Here is a 19,445-nt window from a genome sequence, read left to right as displayed (position 1 = left end):
AAGAAAAAGAAAGATCATGCATAAGATATTTTAGAAAACTGTAAACGATAGTCATCTATTTTTTTATCTATTCTATAATAGTATATAATTAAAAATGCGCATGTGCATCATATTTTTTATATATACAAGTTTAATCGGAAAATAGATACTAAAATTTACACAAATCTGTTTCTAAATTTTTATGTAAAGCATGCAGATATGATATAATCTAACAATATATTTTTAAACACGTCTGTCTCTAATTATTTAATTGATAGATTTAATTTTCTCTTCTTTGAATATCTTTATAATGTATAATTTTTTCCTTATTTCTCAATTTGTATACTGATGCATGTAGTATTAGCTCTATAGGAAAAGTACTCTACATGCACATACACACTATCCCACTCAACCATTCACTCACTCATTCACTTATCTGCCTTCCTCCTTCCACATCCACCTACATCTTTTTTATTTTTTTTTTTCCACATCTCCCAACATCTTTTTTATTTTTTTTTTTATCATATTATAACAAAAATTACAGTTGTAATGTTTTCTTTTACATTTTATTTTGATTTAAAATAATTTTCATACAAATCAAATAGATATTATATTACCGGAAAACATCGGCTAAATATGTTTTAGAAAAAATATAAAAATTAAAATTATTTTTGGCAAATGTTAATTATCGTTTTTCATTTTATAGTCATAGTAGATATAGTCATTTTTAGTATATATATTAATATAAATATATATGTGTATGTGTGTGTGTCAAATATTATATTGTATCATATTTGATACACGTGCATATATTCAATATCCTATATTCTATATTACTTTTTTTTCAACACATACATGTGTTGACTATCGAAAAATCTATATTACGCATAGTAAATGAGACTTGTGATGATGATAATATGATCCCGATGCTATAACTCTTTCTCTCTCGAGAAAAGTGACATATATATCTCCCACTCGTAAACACGAGTATTAAAGTTCTTCTTCTACGAATCTCATTATCACTTATCAATATTTCGCACGAAATGCTGAGCAGACTCTTGAGTACCCGAATAAAAGACACGATCCTTTCATCGGAGTTAGATAATTGTGTGAAATGTGGATTGCAAATAGTGGTCTTACTCGTTTGACGGACGGTAAATAAGTCGTTCACGCAAAACAGATAGCGGAAAGTCGATTGGCAAGTACATAAATAAAACAGTGAGAGCGGCTTTCGGTATAAAATTCGCCCGTTCGACCGATTCGATTTAATATTAATCTAATCGCCATCGAATAGCTTTCCTGGAACAGCATCCGGTCCAGTGACTTGAATCATTAAGGATATAACAGAACGCAACAGTGTGACATTCAGAAGCGCATCAGCTGATCTTTAGTCGCGACTGTTATTTTGCGGTCATCGTTCATGGGATCGTCCGAGACGTCACAATTTCACGCCCCCTACTATTAACCGGAAGTTTAACGAAGTGACTTCTTATCAATCAATTGAATAAGAAGATTGCTAGGGTTCGCCCGCAAAAGAAATACGTTCAGTTATCGCATATAAAGCCAGCGTTTTGACAACATGCCGTCCAAACTTTATCGTGTCAGCTGGAAGAATCTGACGAGAATTTCGCGACGATCTGACAGCAAAAGGGATTTCTCCATCAGATGTTTCGTTAACGACAATCCGCTCAGCTTAACTTCGATTCATGATCCAAAGATTAATCGTTCTGCACATTTCTTCGCACCGTCTATTTTTGCGCTCGAAAGAGTCCGTAGGATGCCGCACGGAATCGATATTTATAATTCACAGTAAGTACCTGCTCTCTTTTCTAATCCTCAAGTATATATCACATTAAACAATACAATACAAAAATAAAATTAAAAAAACGATAACGTATGTTTTCTCTTTAGGAAAAGATATTCTATGTCAGCTTTAACAAATAGTTTAAGAGAAATAATATAAATTTCAGTTCAAAGAACAATTGTAAAGTATAAGATCTTTTTTTAATGTTTTTATATACATTTAATATTTATATTTATGTTTATATTTGTATTTATATTTATATTTATATTTATACTTTATTGTACATTATGTTATATTAAAAATTATGATTATATATGCGAAATAATTATTTATAAACTTGATTTGTTTCTATTAATTAAAATCGTATATGTATAATTAATGTATAAATTTATATATTGCATAAATTACATGATTTAGCTATACCTATACAATCTCTTGGCACTTTGTCGATTGTGCAGCCGTCACTGACAGATACTAATTTGTTGTAACCTCGATAGTATCCGCTCCTGGTTCTGGTCCGTAGTCCACCTACTGTCTGGGTGCGATAATTATATAAATTCGATATGTGTTGCGATAAAAGACATAGCGAGATGACAATGTCGTTTCTCGCTTTTGTTAGAACAGTAAAAATAACAAAGCAAACTTATGTTTGTGTATGTATAATATATATATTTCTGTTTATTTGTCAATATCCACCTATGTATATATGTCATATTTCTTGAATATGAAACACACGCGAGATTTTAAATTGTATTGCATCATTTGCTATGTATTTTGTATGTAAGAAGCGATTTCTGTTATCTCAACAACTAATTTTTTAACGATAGCATATTAGATGCAAGTGGACTTGTTACACCGAGATCTTTTATATTATCAATATCCCGTTTTATTTATTTGCCATTCCCAAGTTTATGATTTGGGAGTAAATGCGAGAGACTCTGGAATATTATAACGTACGGACACGTATAAGTTTTAAGACACGAGAAATAATCTAAAATTTTCAGCGATATCGCGGAGAAACATAGCTATATATGTAAATAAAATGACTTATATATTAAAATAAAATATTTCAGTTTATTATTAATTATATTGAATCATATATAGTAACTTTACATATGTCAAATGTTTTACATTATATTATTAAAGAATTTATATTTATTTAACTTAATGTCACCTACGGTTTTTTAAAAAGACACACGCTGTTTTTTTTCGTGTTATAAGAATAAAGTATAAGATCTTTTTCGTCTGTCTCTAATTATTTAATTGATAGATTTAATTTTCTCTTCTTTGAATATCTTTATAATGTATAATTTTTTCCTTATTTCTCAATTTGTATACTGATGCATGTAGTATTAGCTCTATAGGAAAAGTACTACATACACACATACACACTATCCCACTCAACCATTCACTCACTCATTCACTTATCTGCCTTCCTCCTTCCACATCCACCTACATCTTTTTTATTTTTTTTTTTATCATATTATAACAAAAATTACAGTTGTAATGTTTTCTTTTACATTTTATTTTGATTTAAAATAATTTTCATACAAATCAAATAGATATTATATTACCGGAAAACATCGGCTAAATATGTTTTAGAAAAAATATAAAAATTAAAATTATTTTTGGCAAATGTTAATTATTGTTTTTCATTTTATAGTCATAGTAGATATAGTCATTTTTAGTATATATATTAATATAAATATATATGTGTATGTGTGTGTGTCAAATATTATATTGTATCATATTTGATACACGTGCATATATTCAATATCCTATATTCTATATTACTTTTTTTTCAACACATACATGTGTTGACTATCGAAAAATCTATATTACGCATAGTAAATGAGACTTGTGATGATGATAATATGATCCCGATGCTATAACTCTTTCTCTCTCGAGAAAAGTGACATATATATCTCCCACTCGTAAACACGAGTATTAAAGTTCTTCTTCTACGAATCTCATTATCACTTATCAATATTTCGCACGAAATGCTGAGCAGACTCTTGAGTACCCGAATAAAAGACACGATCCTTTCATCGGAGTTAGATAATTGTGTGAAATGTGGATTGCGAATAGTGGTCTTACTCGTTTGACGGACGGTAAATAAGTCGTTCACGCAAAACAGATAGCGGAAAGTCGATTGGCAAGTACATAAATAAAACAGTGAGAGCGGCTTTCGGTATAAAATTCGCCCGTTCGACCGATTCGATTTAATATTAATCTAATCGCCATCGAATAGCTTTCCTGGAACAGCATCCGGTCCAGTGACTTGAATCATTAAGGATATAACAGAAAGCAACAGTGTGACATTCAGAAGCGCATCAGCTGATCTTTAGTCGCGACTGTTATTTTGCGGTCATCGTTCATGGGATCGTCCGAGACGTCACAATTTCACGCCCCCTACTATTAACCGGAAGTTTAACGAAGTGACTTCTTATCAATCAATTGAATAAGAAGATTGCTAGGGTTCGCCCGCAAAAGAAATACGTTCAGTTATCGCATATAAAGCCAGCGTTTTGACAACATGCCGTCCAAACTTTATCGTGTCAGCTGGAAGAATCTGACGAGAATTTCGCGACGATCTGACAGCAAAAGGGATTTCTCCATCAGATGTTTCGTTAACGACAATCCGCTCAGCTTAACTTCGATTCATGATCCAAAGATTAATCGTTCTGCACATTTCTTCGCACCGTCTATTTTTGCGCTCGAAAGAGTCCGTAGGATGCCGCACGGAATCGATATTTATAATTCACAGTAAGTACCTGCTCTCTTTTCTAATCCTCAAGTATATATTACATTAAACAATACAATACAAAAATAAAATTAAAAAAACGATAACGTATGTTTTCTCTTTAGGAAAAGATATTCTATGTCAGCTTTAACAAATAGTTTAAGAGAAATAATATAAATTTCAGTTCAAAGAACAATTGTTCTACATTGATTTGAACAACAGTTATAGACAGAACAAGCATTGCTATAATTTATATAATTTGAGTATGACTTTATCTTGTCTTCCTAACTGTATAATATATTAATTCTTTATTAAAGCTCCTTCACTAACATCATATTGAATTTCTGATGTCAGAAAGTAGAAATTAGGTGAATTTTTTCTTGTGAAATATTTATATGATAATACAATTAATAAAATAGATCCAAGATTCTTTTTTCGATTCATAGATTAATAAAGAGCTATAAATCTTTATCGATTATCATAAGATCTACTTTTGCTATGAATGCAAGACACATACAAATAAGCTATACATGCATTTATTAATTCAGAGTAATACAAAAAAAGTTTTTGATACGTTTTACTAATCCACAATATTGAATACGAAAATAGTGGCATACAAAAAAACTTGTTTATTTTACAAGAAAAAGATTCACATAATTTCTCGCTTCTGACATTGTAATTCAATATAGCTGCAATGAGGACACAAGAGTTTTCAGTCTTATTTATGCGCGACATATCATATATTTCAAGTTCAGTCACACGACTTGTCATAAAGATATAAATCTGATTCTTTCTAAATAATGATAAACGTAAATTTTTGCTAAATCATATTTTTTCTGTCGTTTTCTTAATATCAGAAATTATTTCAAATTTGTCACATATAAAGTTTATTCCTTTGGAATTTGAAGAAAAATTGCCATCAAAAAATTTATGTTTCAATTTTTATTATGATTTAACGATATTGTTTTGACTCAAATATATCAAATAGTTCTTATCTTTTTTTTTGTCTTTGAATAATATGAACAAATAATAAAAATTAACATTTAAACTAATAAAGTAATAAATTGTAAAGTGTAAAAAAAATCGAAGACCGCAAGTGAAAAATAATTTCTGATTATAGTTCTAATGTTATTGATATATTTATTGTTATTGATATTTTCTTATTTTATTATGTGTTTTTATTAATTTTAAAATATTATTATAGTAGCCGAGATTAAGAGTATCGAGATTTTATCAATCTTGTTACATTTGATGATAAAAAAAAACTATCAGAAAATAATAACATTTAATCATATAATTAATCATTTAATTTGCAATTTACTGCTGTAAAAGCAGTTAATTAAGTAACAATATTCTAGCTGTTATTTTTGGACATTATTTGATTAAAAACTAAGTACGGTTGACTGAAATTAATAAACATTTTACTTTTCTAATAATAATAGCTTAACAACAATTTCTTTCATATATTTTATATATTTTATCTTTATATTTAAGTTTCAATTAATTATTATAATTGGAAGTTATAATAATTGTAATGAACATATATATATAAAGATAAAAGAAAAAGTTAAATGATATAATGGTCAACATCAAGTTAAAAAATGTTTAAATTATACTATTATAACTCACAATCAGTCAACTCTGGTTAGTTTTTAAGCATACGCGTGTAAAAAATAATAGCCAGAATATTGTGCATTCTAGTTGTTATTCAGTTTATCTTATCTAATTGTTAACTATAGTTATTGGCCATAAAATAATAACCAGAATATTCTGACCTTTGACTAGACATAAACTAATTATCACTTACTGATCCGTTGGCCTGACTAGTTTCTGGCTATTTTTCGTTTAGAAAATGCTCTTTTAACAGTGTCTGCTATTAAAAATTAAAATTATCTATATACTGATTAGTATAGCCAGCCATCTAAATAGGATTTTATCTAAAACAGAATTTTTTTACCCAGTCTTTAAACAGTATACCTAAAATATTAGAAACGGGCCACAGTTATTTGTAATCAGTTCTTTCCCGAACATTTTCTCAGTCGGGTGGCTTTAGTTCCGATTCATCAACCGAACTCTTAGTTAAAACGATATCGTTCAATCATATATATTTACGCAAAGAAAAAATTTTAAAAGAAATATAAATTTTAAAGAATTTGTTAAAGAATATTTATTGACGAAAAAAAATAAGGTATATAATATACTCAATATATTCGCGATACATTTTCATTTGCGCGATATTGTCTTTGTTCAACATGTATCTGTATTTTTTTCAGAATGCCGAAATTTATTGTAACTCACGCAGCAAAAGATCCATTGACCAAAAATGGATACGATTATATTAATAAAGTACCATTATTAAACGCATGCACGATAGAAATCTCGTCAAAAATTCGCCATTACATCGAGGAATGCGCTTCGCTTTGCTGTCCTAAGGATATTTACATATGCAACGGTACAGACATTGAATATATGCAAATGCTGAAAATTCTCCAGAAAAGTGGGACTATCAAGAATTTGCCTAAATATGAAAATTGGTGAGTGTTTCATATTCATTCGCGCCATAAAGTATTTTATTATATTATATTTGTGTGTTAAGTTTTAATTTTCCTATTTGATAAAATTTAAAGAATTATAATAATCAAAATGAGGACTTTTACGAAACATTCTTAACATATTAATTGTCTTTTTATAGCAGAATAAAGTCGAAATAAAACACACTAGTTGTGTATTTCATTTTAAAAAACTGTTATTAAATCATTATTTCTAATGGCCCATTTTAGGATAATTCATTAAAAAATATACATAAAAATCGATTAAACATATTGAATCATATATCTGATCTTATTAATTACTAGCTGGCGTTTTTTCCTCGCGCGCTTCGCGCACTCGGTACTTCACGCACGTTTTTCTTTACTACTCGGCTCCTAAATGTTGCAACGCGATAATATATAGCCTATGTTATTTAGGAAGATCTAAGCTATCCATCAGTGAAAGATCTTTTTAAATCAGTTTAGTAGTTTCTGAGATTACCCCGAATGGAACAAACAAACTTTATCTCTTTATATTATAGTGTAGATTAAATTAGAGCGATTGCTTTACAAAGATATATATATATATATATATATATATATATATATATATATATATATATACACACACACACACAAAATATCTAAAATATTTACTTTTCAACTGATTTCACCTATTGTTTAATGAGAAATATCGTATAATAATTATCATACATTATATCAAGTATCAAAATCACAGAATTTCTATAGAATTAAAAGATTATTGATTTATTATGTTTGTAATATGTTTATTTTTTCAATGCAGTTGGCTGGCGAAAACTAATCCTGCAGATGTGGCACGCGTAGAAAAACGTACATTCATCTGCACAGATTTGAAAAGTGACACTGTCCCTACACCACGTGAGGGTATAATTGGAGAGCTTGGAAATTGGATCTCTCCGAATGATATGAAACAAGCTATCTTGAAACGTTTTCCAAACTGTATGAAAGGTCAGTAGAAGTTTTATTGCATTTTTGTAATTTGTTATTGATACGCGCGTATTATATAAACTATACAAGAGATCTTAAAACAACCTGATGTCCTTTCAATATTAGCAGATTGTCTGGATAATTTAGCGACAATTTTTTTTTAGTGAAAATGTCGAGCCATCAATAATTTCCGAGTTATAAACGATTGAAAAAAGGGCTTTTTGCTAACTAAATTTTGTGGAGTTAAAAGATTCACAGAATTATATTCTTCAGTTAATTTCAGATGGCATTTATATTTTAATAAAATTTTAATTTGATAGTTACTAAGATATACGATGGAAAAAATTGAAGTTTGTAAGAAATAATGACTTTCTTTGACATTTCCGCTAATAAATGACTTTCTTTGACATTTCTGCTAATAAAAAATCGACTTTAAATTAACCACAGAATTTGCTATTAAAAAAGTATCCATTGATTTTTGAACATTTTATATATAAATAATATATTAAATATAAATATGTGTGTGTTTTAAATAATAAAAAACCTACTACTATAATCATCTACTATAACAATAATTAAAATTTTATAATATAGGACGTACTATGTACGTGATCCCCTTCAGTATGGGTCCCGTAGGATCCTCGCTCTCAAAAATCGGTGTGGAAATCACCGATTCGATTTACGTAGTTTGCTCGATGAGAATAATGACTAGGATGGGAGAGAAAGTGCTCGAAATTCTAGGAAACGACGATTTCGTTAAATGTTTGCACTCAGTGGGTGTTCCAAAACACAATTCGAAAATCGATGTAGATTATTTATGGCCGTGCGATCCCGAGAGGACGATCATCCTTCACAAACCCGCTAACAACGAGATCATGTCTTATGGAAGCGGTTACGGTGGAAACTCTTTATTGGGAAAGAAATGCTTCGCGCTACGAATTGGTTCGACAATAGCCAGAAAGGAGGGCTGGCTCGCCGAACATATGCTTGTATGTTCTTTCTTATCTTTTAAATATATAAATATACTAGAATAGATCAAAAAGTAAGGTTTCCTATTTTATTACGATTTTTATTTACTACTTATCATAATAGATTAACCATTAACATAAATTGGATTTGTTGTGTTAAAATATAAACTAATAGTTATTTTTCAATATATATATATACATATATATAACAAAGTCAATGATATTCGCTGACATTATATATAAAACTGAATTTTAGCCGATTAAATTACTTACATTTCGCATTTGGTTGCATCTTTGATTGCAGCTTGATTGCATAACTGATATGCCAAGTTAACAATATGTGTGTCTCATATCCGATGTCATGAGTATGCAAAAATGTACGCTTTAAATATTGATTGCTTTTAACTCTTGCTGTAATTTTAAAAAATCACTCATGCGTCTTTTGGAATAAAAAACAGCCAGGAAACTTTTTAATGACAATAAACAAATTTCAGATATAATATAAATTATAAAAGAGCAATTATTATATCACCTTTTTGCTGAAATTTAACACAAATCAATTATTTAATTGAGATGAAAAAACAAAGCTTCCTCTATGAGGAAGCAAAAAGCTTCGTTTATAGATAATATATTTTAATACTTTTGATAGAACAGTTATCCGCTACGTTATTCATTTATACGCGCGACATGTCAGTATACGTTTAATGTCAGTATACGTTTAATGTTTTAATAACAGGATTCAAAATCGAGAAATCGGTGTCCCAATCTCTGAATATCCCCATAATGTGAGCTTGAAGCCTGTCGGCGACTCACGTGCCTCGCGAACCGGTGGAAAAAAAAGGTGCAAAACGAAACCCGTTGTACGTGTAATATCTCGGCCGCTTACGTTAGTGGGCCGATGGGAGTCCGGAACAGCTTCGGCAGATGAGACACATTGGAAGCTGGGTTACTGGGTACCGACAACATGATATCATCGCATCAAGTCAAACAGGTATTGAATTGCCCTTTTCATTAAGCCCGAGCTAAAAACGAACCAAAGATGACAAAGAGAAAATTATCTGGAACCGGGTTATTGAGAGAAAAAACAAACGATATTTATGATTAACTTTAACGAGAATCTCTATAATTGATTAATTTAAAAATGTATAGATTCAACCTTGATTACAATACATTTATCCGTTAAATAAATGTAGTATTTATAGATAACAAGCACGTAATGAGTAACAATTAAAAAATTAGAAAAAAATTATTGTATCACTCTTAAATTTTAATGTTTGTGTATTATTATTTATTCTCTTAATGTTTGTTAATTTATTAATATTTTATAATATATATATATATATATATATATATATATATATATTAACTTTTATTTTAACACAATAAATCTAATTTGTGCATGAGTTGTAAATAAAAATTATAATAAAACAGGGAACCTTACTTTTTTTAATCCACCCTATAGTATATACAACGAGCAATACAGCAAACACTGTTTATTGCAATAATATAACGTGGAAGTAACAAATAACATAAAGTATCCCTTCCCCTATATAATATAAAACTGTAATATACCATACATATTATTTTGCAATATTACAACAGTAATATAACAGAATATTATTGCAATATAATATTGTTATATATATGTTCCTTATCGCTTGCCGCTATGCGGCGTCTATAACGGACTTAATTAACTCATATTCAAGTTTTTGCCATGAAATACATATGAAGCCTGCACAAGACTAACATACGATCTAAAGTATATTTCTTCTTTGTCAGTTTAATTTCTGATACAATCCCAACAAGGGATTTAAGATATTAAATAGATTATTTGAAATTGGGTGGATAAATAATGTAAAGTAGGGAAATAGTCTATTTACTGTCTATTTGAAGCAAAAACTCGAAATTTTTATATAAATTAAATCCCAAATTTTATAAATTAAATACATATAATTTATTTTTTTTTAAATTTATTTAATTATCAATTCTATAACCAATTCTATACCCATTCTATACATACTAATTCTATATGCAGTATAACTAGGATGTAACAACGATACAACATATATTATCTTATTATGTTATATTTATGAATGGGAAAATACAATTAACCCAGTAACTTACCGGTAATACTTAGGTATATTAATTGTAACATTCCTCCCCCCCACCTCCCCTTGTTTTATTGCTTTCATATAACATTAATATAACAGTGTTTACTGGGAAAATAGTATTTGCATATTTGATTACAGATATTAGGTATCACAAATCCTAAGGGCAAGAAACGATACATCGCCGCTGCTTTCCCGAGCGCATGCGGTAAAACGAATCTGGCTATGATGCAACCTAGTCTACCGGGTTATAAGATTGAATGTGTAGGGGATGACATTGCATGGATGAGATTCGATAATAAAGGAAATTTACGCGCCATTAATCCAGAGAACGGATTTTTTGGGGTCGCTCCTGGTACAAGCTCGACTACGAATCCCAATGCGATGAAGACTATCTTCAAAAATACCATCTTCACCAATGTAGCGTCTACTAGTGATGGAGGAGTGTATTGGGAAGGAATGGAGAAGGAAATCGATGATAATACCAAGGTATAAATAAGGAAACAATATACATAAAAAATTGTTTTTTTAAAAATGCAAAAAACAAATTTTTTATTTTATCGTAGGTGATGGATTGGAGAGGTAACAATTGGTTCAAAGGTTCCAAAGAACCAGCTGCTCATCCAAATTCAAGATTCTGCACTCCGGCTATACAATGTCCAATTATCGATCCTTCTTGGGAAGATCCAGCTGGCGTTCCGATCGATGCTATACTATTTGGGGGCCGAAGACCAGAAGGTGTACCTTTGGTTTATCAAGCCCGAAATTGGCAGCACGGCGTTTTTATCGGTGCTACAATGAGATCTGAGGCTACAGCCGCCGCTGAACATAAGGTATTGTTCACACACTCTGATCAACTTTTATAAAAATGCTAACTATATGTAAATTTTAAAATACATTTCAAGATGGAAAGTTATGAAAGACTAATTGAGAATTCAACTAAAGTTAAAATATATTTTGCAGGGTAAAATAATCATGCACGATCCGTTTGCCATGAGACCCTTCTTTGGTTATAATTTTGGACACTATCTCGCCCACTGGTTAAGCATGGAGCATGTGGAGCATGCTAAGCTACCAGCGATATTTCACGTAAATTGGTTTAGAAAAGATTTGGACGGAAAATTTTTATGGCCAGGATTCGGTGAGAACTCTCGCGTTCTCGACTGGATCCTTCGAAGGATCGACGGCGAAGACATTGCCGAAGAATCAGCTATTGGCTTATTGCCAAAACCAGGATCTATCAATTTGGAAAATCTCAACGATAACGTAAATATGACGGAATTGCTTAGACTTCCAAAAAATTTCTGGCGGAAAGAGGTCGAAGATTTAAGAGAATACTTTGATGCTCAAGTGGGAAGCGATTTACCTGACGCTATAGCAATGGAGCTAACTCGGTTTTAAAATACATTTCAAGATGGAAAGTTATGAAAGACTAATTGAGAATTCAACTAAAGTTAAAATATATTTTGCAGGGTAAAATAATCATGCACGATCCGTTTGCCATGAGACCCTTCTTTGGTTATAATTTTGGACACTATCTCGCCCACTGGTTAAGCATGGAGCATGTGGAGCATGCTAAGCTACCAGCGATATTTCACGTAAATTGGTTTAGAAAAGATTTGGACGGAAAATTTTTATGGCCAGGATTCGGTGAGAACTCTCGCGTTCTCGACTGGATCCTTCGAAGGATCGACGGCGAAGACATTGCCGAAGAATCAGCTATTGGCTTATTGCCAAAACCAGGATCTATCAATTTGGAAAATCTCAACGATAACGTAAATATGACGGAATTGCTTAGACTTCCAAAAAATTTCTGGCGGAAAGAGGTCGAAGATTTAAGAGAATACTTTGATGCTCAAGTGGGAAGCGATTTACCTGACGCTATAGCAATGGAGCTAACTCGTCTCACTGATAATATTAATAATCTTTAAATTCTTAATTTGATAATTATATTTTGATCTATAATTATATTCTTCAAATATTCGTAATTTTAATATCAAATTACGAAGTTAATATAAAATTAGTAAATTTTTAAGAATAGTAAATTTGAAATAATGATTTTTTTTATTGATATAATAATGGTACAAATGTGAAAAATGTAAGAAATCCTGCTTAATGTAAAACGTTGTATAATAAGATGCAGAAAAAGTAAGTAATATTAATTTTGCGTTAGAGAGAGAAAGAGGATTGTAATTGTTTATGTTTATAGAACAGAAAAAATCAAACATGTTTTTTTAATTTCTAATGTTACAATTTTAATGTCTTAATAATTAAGTTTTAATCGTGTATTAAAATAAATTAATATTTTTTTTATTTTTCTATATAAAACAAAGAAAAAAGATATTTTTAAGAAAATGTATGACAGACATTATTTTGTAATAATCAAAAAATATGGAGGAATTATGACTCCTAATAATTTAAACTTATGAAAAAGAAACTTATTTAACTTATCTCAAATATATTTATAAGTTTATGTTTTACATGTTTATATTTGAGTTTTTATTGTGTCGAGCAGTATTACTCTGTGTCACAGTTGCAATATTTCGTATTCAGCACAGTATTAGGGCTTGGACACAATAAGCAGAATAAGGAATACGGAATTAAATATAAAGTATTGTAAGGAATTAACCCATATTAGACTATCCATTGAAGATTGAAATTTGATTAACGAAGAAATTTTAGTATTATTTTGTTTTTTTTTGTTGTTTTGATTAAAATTAAATTCCAATCTTTAAACTTTATATGTATAGTCTGATACAGGCTTAACTTTTTATTTTAGTTTTATATTCCTTATTCTGCTTATTATATGAATTCTAACACTGTATCATCTGTATAACTTGCTGAAAAACACCTATACTATAACTTACTGTGTGTACTCTACATATTTATATTTATAGATTGGCAGAATCAAAAAAGGATGTAGCTAATCAGTATTATATTCAAAAACAATATAAAAAGGCATTGATTGGTTACAATGAAATTATTGGTAAATATTTTAAAATATTATATACTGTCTATTTTTTTAAACAATAAAGGATAATTTAATAAAATATAAAATGTAGTTATTTTAATAATTTTACGGCTATTATTTTTATAAATAATAATAATGATTGTAAAATATTTCAGCAATGTGTCCTAATGTATTGCGTTACTATAGCAATAGAGCAGCATGTTACATGATGCTTGGACAATATCGAGATGCATTAACAGATGCTAAAAAATGTATCGAATTAGAACCAACATATTCCAAAGTATGTTGATGATTTTATCCGCTGATTATTGTATTTATTGTATTATATGTTTACTTTCTGACAATATTTATTTTTAGGCATACATAAGAATGATCAAATGTTACTTGATCATGGGTGAGCTTGTAGAAGTTGAAACCATATTAAAAAAACTTCTAGAGTTTGATCCTAATAATGAATCAATAGCTGCAGAGCAAAGAGACTTAGCATATGTACACAAATTTCTTAAAGATGCTGATGCTGCTTATAATGTTAAGGATTATCGCAAGGTAAAGAATTTATTACATATTTTTTTATTAGCATTCCACTGAGATTACATAATTATTGAATTAAATCCTTTGTAGGTCGTATATTGTATGGATCGTTGTTGTGACATAAGCACATCTAGCACACGTTTTAAGCTAACCAAAGCAGAGTGTCTAGCTCTTTTAGGAAGATACCAAGAAGCTCAGGATATTGCAAAGTAAGTTGCTTTATTAAATTTAAAGTTGTATAAAACATAATATGTATAAAACATGCATTCATAAATCTGTATAAATTTTATCCTGCCTCAGTGATACCTTACACATTGATAAGCAAAATGCTGATGCGATATATATCCGCGGAATGTGCTTATATTTCCAAGATGATATTGATAGAGCTTTTACACATTTTCAACAAGTACTGCGACTTGCACCAGACCATGCCAGAGCTTTAGAAATATACAAGGTAGATAGAAAAAAAAGTTCTGATTTATATTAAGTAGACACATCTTTTCCATACATTTTTTAATTTTGTTAGAGAGCAAAATGTTTAAAAAAGAAAAAAGAAGAAGGCAATGCAGCATTTAAAAGGGAGCAATATCAAGAAGCATATAATCTTTATAACGAAGCATTAACTATTGATCCACACAATATTATGACTAATGCTAAATTACATTTCAACAAAGCAACAGTAGCAGCTAAGGTATTGCATTGAACATGCAATTTGCACTTTCAAAATTAATATATTTATATAAATATTATCTCTATATAGTACAATTATTTATATATGTGAATTTTCAAAAGCTGCAGTATTATGGTACATGGAATATATGAAAAAACTATTCATTTGACATTTATTTTATTTGTTTTTAGTTAGGGAGATTGAATGAGTCTATAGCAGAATGTACTCATGCCCTAATACTTAATGAAAATTATTTGAAAGCTCTTATCAAAAGAGCAACCATTTATATGGAAGTTGAAGAATATGAAGAAGCAGTCCGAGATCTCGAACAAGCATGTAAAATGGATAAGAATAATCGTGGTACGAATTTTATTTACTAACTATAATGTATATAATATTAGTGAAAATATTTACAGGAATAATGTGCGCAGAAAATTAATGAGCATAATGTCTACATATATATTATTCTCCGTAGTGTTTTAAAGCATTGAATCTTAATGTTAAATTCTTTGGCCAATTTGAAATATTTTTCTTAGCAAAAGTGTGAAAAGAAATCATTTGCTATTTCCAAGTTTTTGGATCATATTTCTAAAAATCTTAAATTAATATTCTATTAAATTAAACTGAAATTATTAATTTAATAATATAGTTTTGCTATTCATTTAGCTTTCAAAAGTATAGTTTCCAAAAAGTCCTTTTTTAAGTTCTTATAATTCAAAAGTTATTGATAGCTCAATATATTTTTGCTTTAAAAAAATTTATTTCAAGTTGATAAAAAATTTGTTATTAAAAGAATATCTAATTTTGAGACACTGTTTTATAATTTTTGTAGAAACCAAACGATTACTTGCAAAAGCAAAATTACTGCTAAGAAAGTCCAAGAGGAAAGATTATTACAAAATTCTAGGTATTGATAAAAATGCATCAACTGAAGATATCAAAAAAGCATATAGGAAACGAGCTCTAGATCACCATCCAGGTAAAAAACAAAAATAACTGTTTGTTACATAACTAATTGTAATTATGTGTTCTTATTATATTTATTTTATAGATCGTCATGCCAATGCCAGTGAAGGGGAAAAAAGAGAACAAGAAAAAAAATTTAAAGAAGTTGGAGAAGCTTATGGAATTCTCTCAGATCCCAAAAAACGATCTCGTTATGATCGTGGCCATGATCTAGATGATAATGAGAGCAGTTTTCAAGGTTAATATTCCTATTTGCTAATATGCTAGTAATTATAATCTTGTATATTTTATGCTTTTTTTATTATGTTATTTTGTATATTGTATAATACTTTTCTTTATTCCCAGATATGGATCCCAATGCTATGTTCCACTTTTTCTGTCAAGATGGAGGAGGTTTTCAATTTCAGTTTCAGGATGGCTTTCCTGGTAGTTTCCAATTTCAATTTCCAGGTTAAGAATATTTCCCGAAAAGCATAATACATTACATCTCAATATAGCTGTGTATATGATATTTGAATCTATTTTAGTAAATACTGCATCGAATTTTTTAAATATTTACATCGACGATGCAATATGATGTAGTTATTTGCGTTTCGTAATCTTGAAATAGGCATTCATCCGCGCAATTATATGCAGTTACATAAGTAATTTATTTAAGCATGACTATACTATTGTAAATATTACATTTACAATCCTGTTATATTATATAGGATAAATCTTCGTTTTAATGCATTAATTAAGAATGTTAAGGTTAAGGTTAACGTCAAAGTGCAAGCAGGCAGTTTGGAGACCTGAAACATGCTGGTACCTGACGAAACCTTTTTGAATTATATTTTTTAATTCAAATCTTAAATAACTATTTGTTGTCTCATTAAGTTCAACATATTATTTAATATTTAATATATTGAAAAAGATGACAACTTTAACTTTTATTTACATTTTGGTATTAATTACCGGAACTGTGTTTAAAAGTTCGTAAAACCGAAGATTTACTATAATTTCACTAATTATTGAAAAATATGTTTGATGTACAGTCAAATCTCTTTCTTTTGGAATCGTTGAGACCGAGCGCATTTTTTTCCTTTTTATTTTAGATTCTCGTTTTAATTCCTATTCTTACTTGTAATATATAAAGGGATAAAACTTAAAATTTACAGAAAATCTATTCTCTGAAATAGAGAGATTTGGCTATATTAACAAAATTTAGTTTTTCCTTAATTTTATGCCTAGTTATAAATTCATTGCTACGACTCAGAGCAAAATGATTGTAAGAATATTGATTAAAACAATGCAAACTTAAATATTTGTATATTGGAAAATTCTTTGACTATATACACTTGTATTGCTAGCATCTCTTACTTTTTCGATATATATGGATACGCATTTAATATAACCAGAGAGAGGCCACGCCGCCGTTTTTTGAAAGACGCTTTTTCTAACTCGTACAGTATCGACAACTAGATCTATTTTAGAACCGGCGGAACTACTTGGCGAGATTCATTTTTCAATGCTATGGTAAAACAGTTGATTGGTGTATGTCCGTGCTAAATACATAATTGTGGATCAGAAATGCGAAGAAGCATTACGGATTTATTAATGTTTTATTAGTTGCGCTGATGTTTTATTATTTTAGTATATACTAAAATAGGCATTCATCCGCGCAATTATATGCAGTTACATAAGTAATTTATTTAAGCATGACTATACTATTGTAAATATTACATTTACAATCCTGTTATATTATATAGGATAAATCTTCGTTTTAATGCATTAATTAAGAATGTTAAGGTTAAGGTTAACGTCAAAGTGCAAGCAGGCAGTTTGGAGACCTGAAACATGCTGGTACCTGACGAAACCTTTTTGAATTATATTTTTTAATTCAAATCTTAAATAACTATTTGTTGTCTCATTAAGTTCAACATATTATTTAATATTTAATATATTGAAAAAGATGACAACTTTAACTTTTATTTACATTTTGGTATTAATTACCGGAACTGTGTTTAAAAGTTCGTAAAACCGAAGATTTACTATAATTTCACTAATTATTGAAAAATATGTTTGATGTACAGTCAAATCTCTTTCTTTTGGAATCGTTGAGACCGAGCGCATTTTTTTCCTTTTTATTTTAGATTCTCGTTTTAATTCCTATTCTTACTTGTAATATATAAAGGGATAAAACTTAAAATTTACAGAAAATCTATTCTCTGAAATAGAGAGATTTGGCTATATTAACAAAATTTAGTTTTTCCTTAATTTTATGCCTAGTTATAAATTCATTGCTACGACTCAGAGCAAAATGATTGTAAGAATATTGATTAAAACAATGCAAACTTAAATATTTGTATATTGGAAAATTCTTTGACTATATACACTTGTATTGCTAGCATCTCTTACTTTTTCGATATATATGGATACGCATTTAATATAACCAGAGAGAGGCCACGCCGCCGTTTTTTGAAAGACGCTTTTTCTAACTCGTACAGTATCGACAACTAGATCTATTTTAGAACCGGCGGAACTACTTGGCGAGATTCATTTTTCAATGCTATGGTAAAACAGTTGATTGGTGTATGTCCGTGCTAAATACATAATTGTGGATCAGAAATGCGAAGAAGCATTACGGATTTATTAATGTTTTATTAGTTGCGCTGATGTTTTATTATTTTAGTATATACTACAGCGATAATAAATTATAATTGAAGTATTTTTATGTATATGCGCAAGTAAAATGAGAGAAATAAATTTTCTTAAATTTTTTAATTTTAATAATTCTTAATAATTCTTTTCCTAGTTTTTAAATATAGTGTGTGTGTATAGAAGATATTTACAATAAATTGCTTTCACTTTTTTCTTATTCTTGAAACAAAAATATTAAGCATTTTAGGTATTATCAAATCATGGTTTTAATTTATATAGCTTTTTATTATTTACAAATTTATATAAGCATAATTAATTATATTTTCCTATAGTTTTAACCGTGTTCTATTGTTTTTAAGGAATTTTAATTGTTGACAGCGTTAATTATTTTTTTTTCCACGTTTATATGGTCGCCAGTGATACTATCAGATGTCAGATTTTCGCAAAATGTCATAAAATCTTAAAAATTCGCGATATCTTGTGCAATATTGTTTTTTTTAGCATATAAAATGTTAATAGTGTTGTTTCTATCTTGTGGAATTCTACTCAGAATTGTAATTAAAAGACC

General features: G+C 29.2%; 2 protein-coding genes across 4 annotated transcripts; both read left to right on the top strand.

The window, feature by feature from the left end:
* The first annotated feature begins 729 nt into the window (after window positions 1–729).
* On the top strand, window positions 730–13,373 carry LOC115246306 (phosphoenolpyruvate carboxykinase [GTP]-like). 2 transcript variants are annotated; one of them, XM_029825020.1, is made up of 8 exons: window positions 730–1,788; window positions 6,800–7,060; window positions 7,860–8,044; window positions 8,618–9,012; window positions 11,241–11,588; window positions 11,666–11,932; window positions 12,063–12,461; window positions 12,971–13,371. In XM_029825020.1, exons 1-8 carry the CDS (start codon window positions 1,559–1,561, stop codon window positions 13,028–13,030), a joined length of 2,145 nt encoding a protein of 714 aa, XP_029680880.1. In that variant the 5' UTR covers window positions 730–1,558; the 3' UTR covers window positions 13,031–13,371. The 2 variants fall into 2 exon arrangements, with proteins under 2 accessions (XP_029680880.1, XP_029680881.1); XM_029825021.1 differs by lacking the exons at window positions 730–1,788; window positions 12,063–12,461 and adding an exon at window positions 3,497–4,549 and having other exon boundaries at window positions 12,572–13,373.
* A 555-nt stretch (window positions 13,374–13,928) lies between these two features.
* On the top strand, window positions 13,929–18,576 carry LOC115246305 (dnaJ homolog subfamily C member 7). Of its 2 annotated transcripts, XR_003885649.1 has the most exons (11): window positions 13,929–14,085; window positions 14,226–14,350; window positions 14,428–14,616; window positions 14,692–14,810; window positions 14,902–15,055; window positions 15,128–15,292; window positions 15,463–15,631; window positions 16,104–16,250; window positions 16,323–16,475; window positions 16,583–16,847; window positions 17,886–18,576. XR_003885649.1 is itself a non-coding variant. In XM_029825019.1 (10 exons), exons 2-10 carry the CDS (start codon window positions 14,228–14,230, stop codon window positions 16,690–16,692), a joined length of 1,329 nt encoding a protein of 442 aa, XP_029680879.1. In that variant the 5' UTR covers window positions 13,929–14,085; window positions 14,226–14,227; the 3' UTR covers window positions 16,693–17,538. The 2 variants fall into 2 exon arrangements, 1 of the variants encoding a protein (XP_029680879.1); XM_029825019.1 differs by lacking the exon at window positions 17,886–18,576 and having other exon boundaries at window positions 16,583–17,538.
* The last annotated feature ends 869 nt before the right edge of the window (window positions 18,577–19,445 follow it).

Source organism: Formica exsecta, unplaced genomic scaffold (genome assembly GCF_003651465.1).
Source record: "Formica exsecta isolate Colony F162 unplaced genomic scaffold, ASM365146v1 scaffold147, whole genome shotgun sequence".
NCBI lineage: Eukaryota > Metazoa > Arthropoda > Insecta > Hymenoptera > Formicidae > Formica > Formica exsecta.
Note: the sequence above shows the minus strand (reverse complement) of the source record. Positions and strands in the feature narration are given on the sequence as shown.

Excerpts from the sequence above, each read along its gene's own strand:
- LOC115246306 (XM_029825021.1), top strand. The coding sequence starts at position 4,320 with ATGCCGTCCAAACTTTATCGTGTCAGCTGGAAGAATCTGACGAGAATT. Across the intron at positions 9,013-11,240 it reads GGCTCGCCGAACATATGCTT|ATATTAGGTATCACAAATCC; the intron begins GTATGTTCTTTC and ends ATTTGATTACAG. Across the intron at positions 11,933-12,571 it reads CAGCCGCCGCTGAACATAAG|GGTAAAATAATCATGCACGA; the intron begins GTATTGTTCACA and ends TATATTTTGCAG.
- LOC115246305 (XM_029825019.1), top strand. The coding sequence starts at position 14,228 with ATGTGTCCTAATGTATTGCGTTACTATAGCAATAGAGCAGCATGTTAC. Across the intron at positions 14,811-14,901 it reads GAAGCTCAGGATATTGCAAA|TGATACCTTACACATTGATA; the intron begins GTAAGTTGCTTT and ends ATCCTGCCTCAG. Across the intron at positions 15,293-15,462 it reads AAGCAACAGTAGCAGCTAAG|TTAGGGAGATTGAATGAGTC; the intron begins GTATTGCATTGA and ends ATTTGTTTTTAG.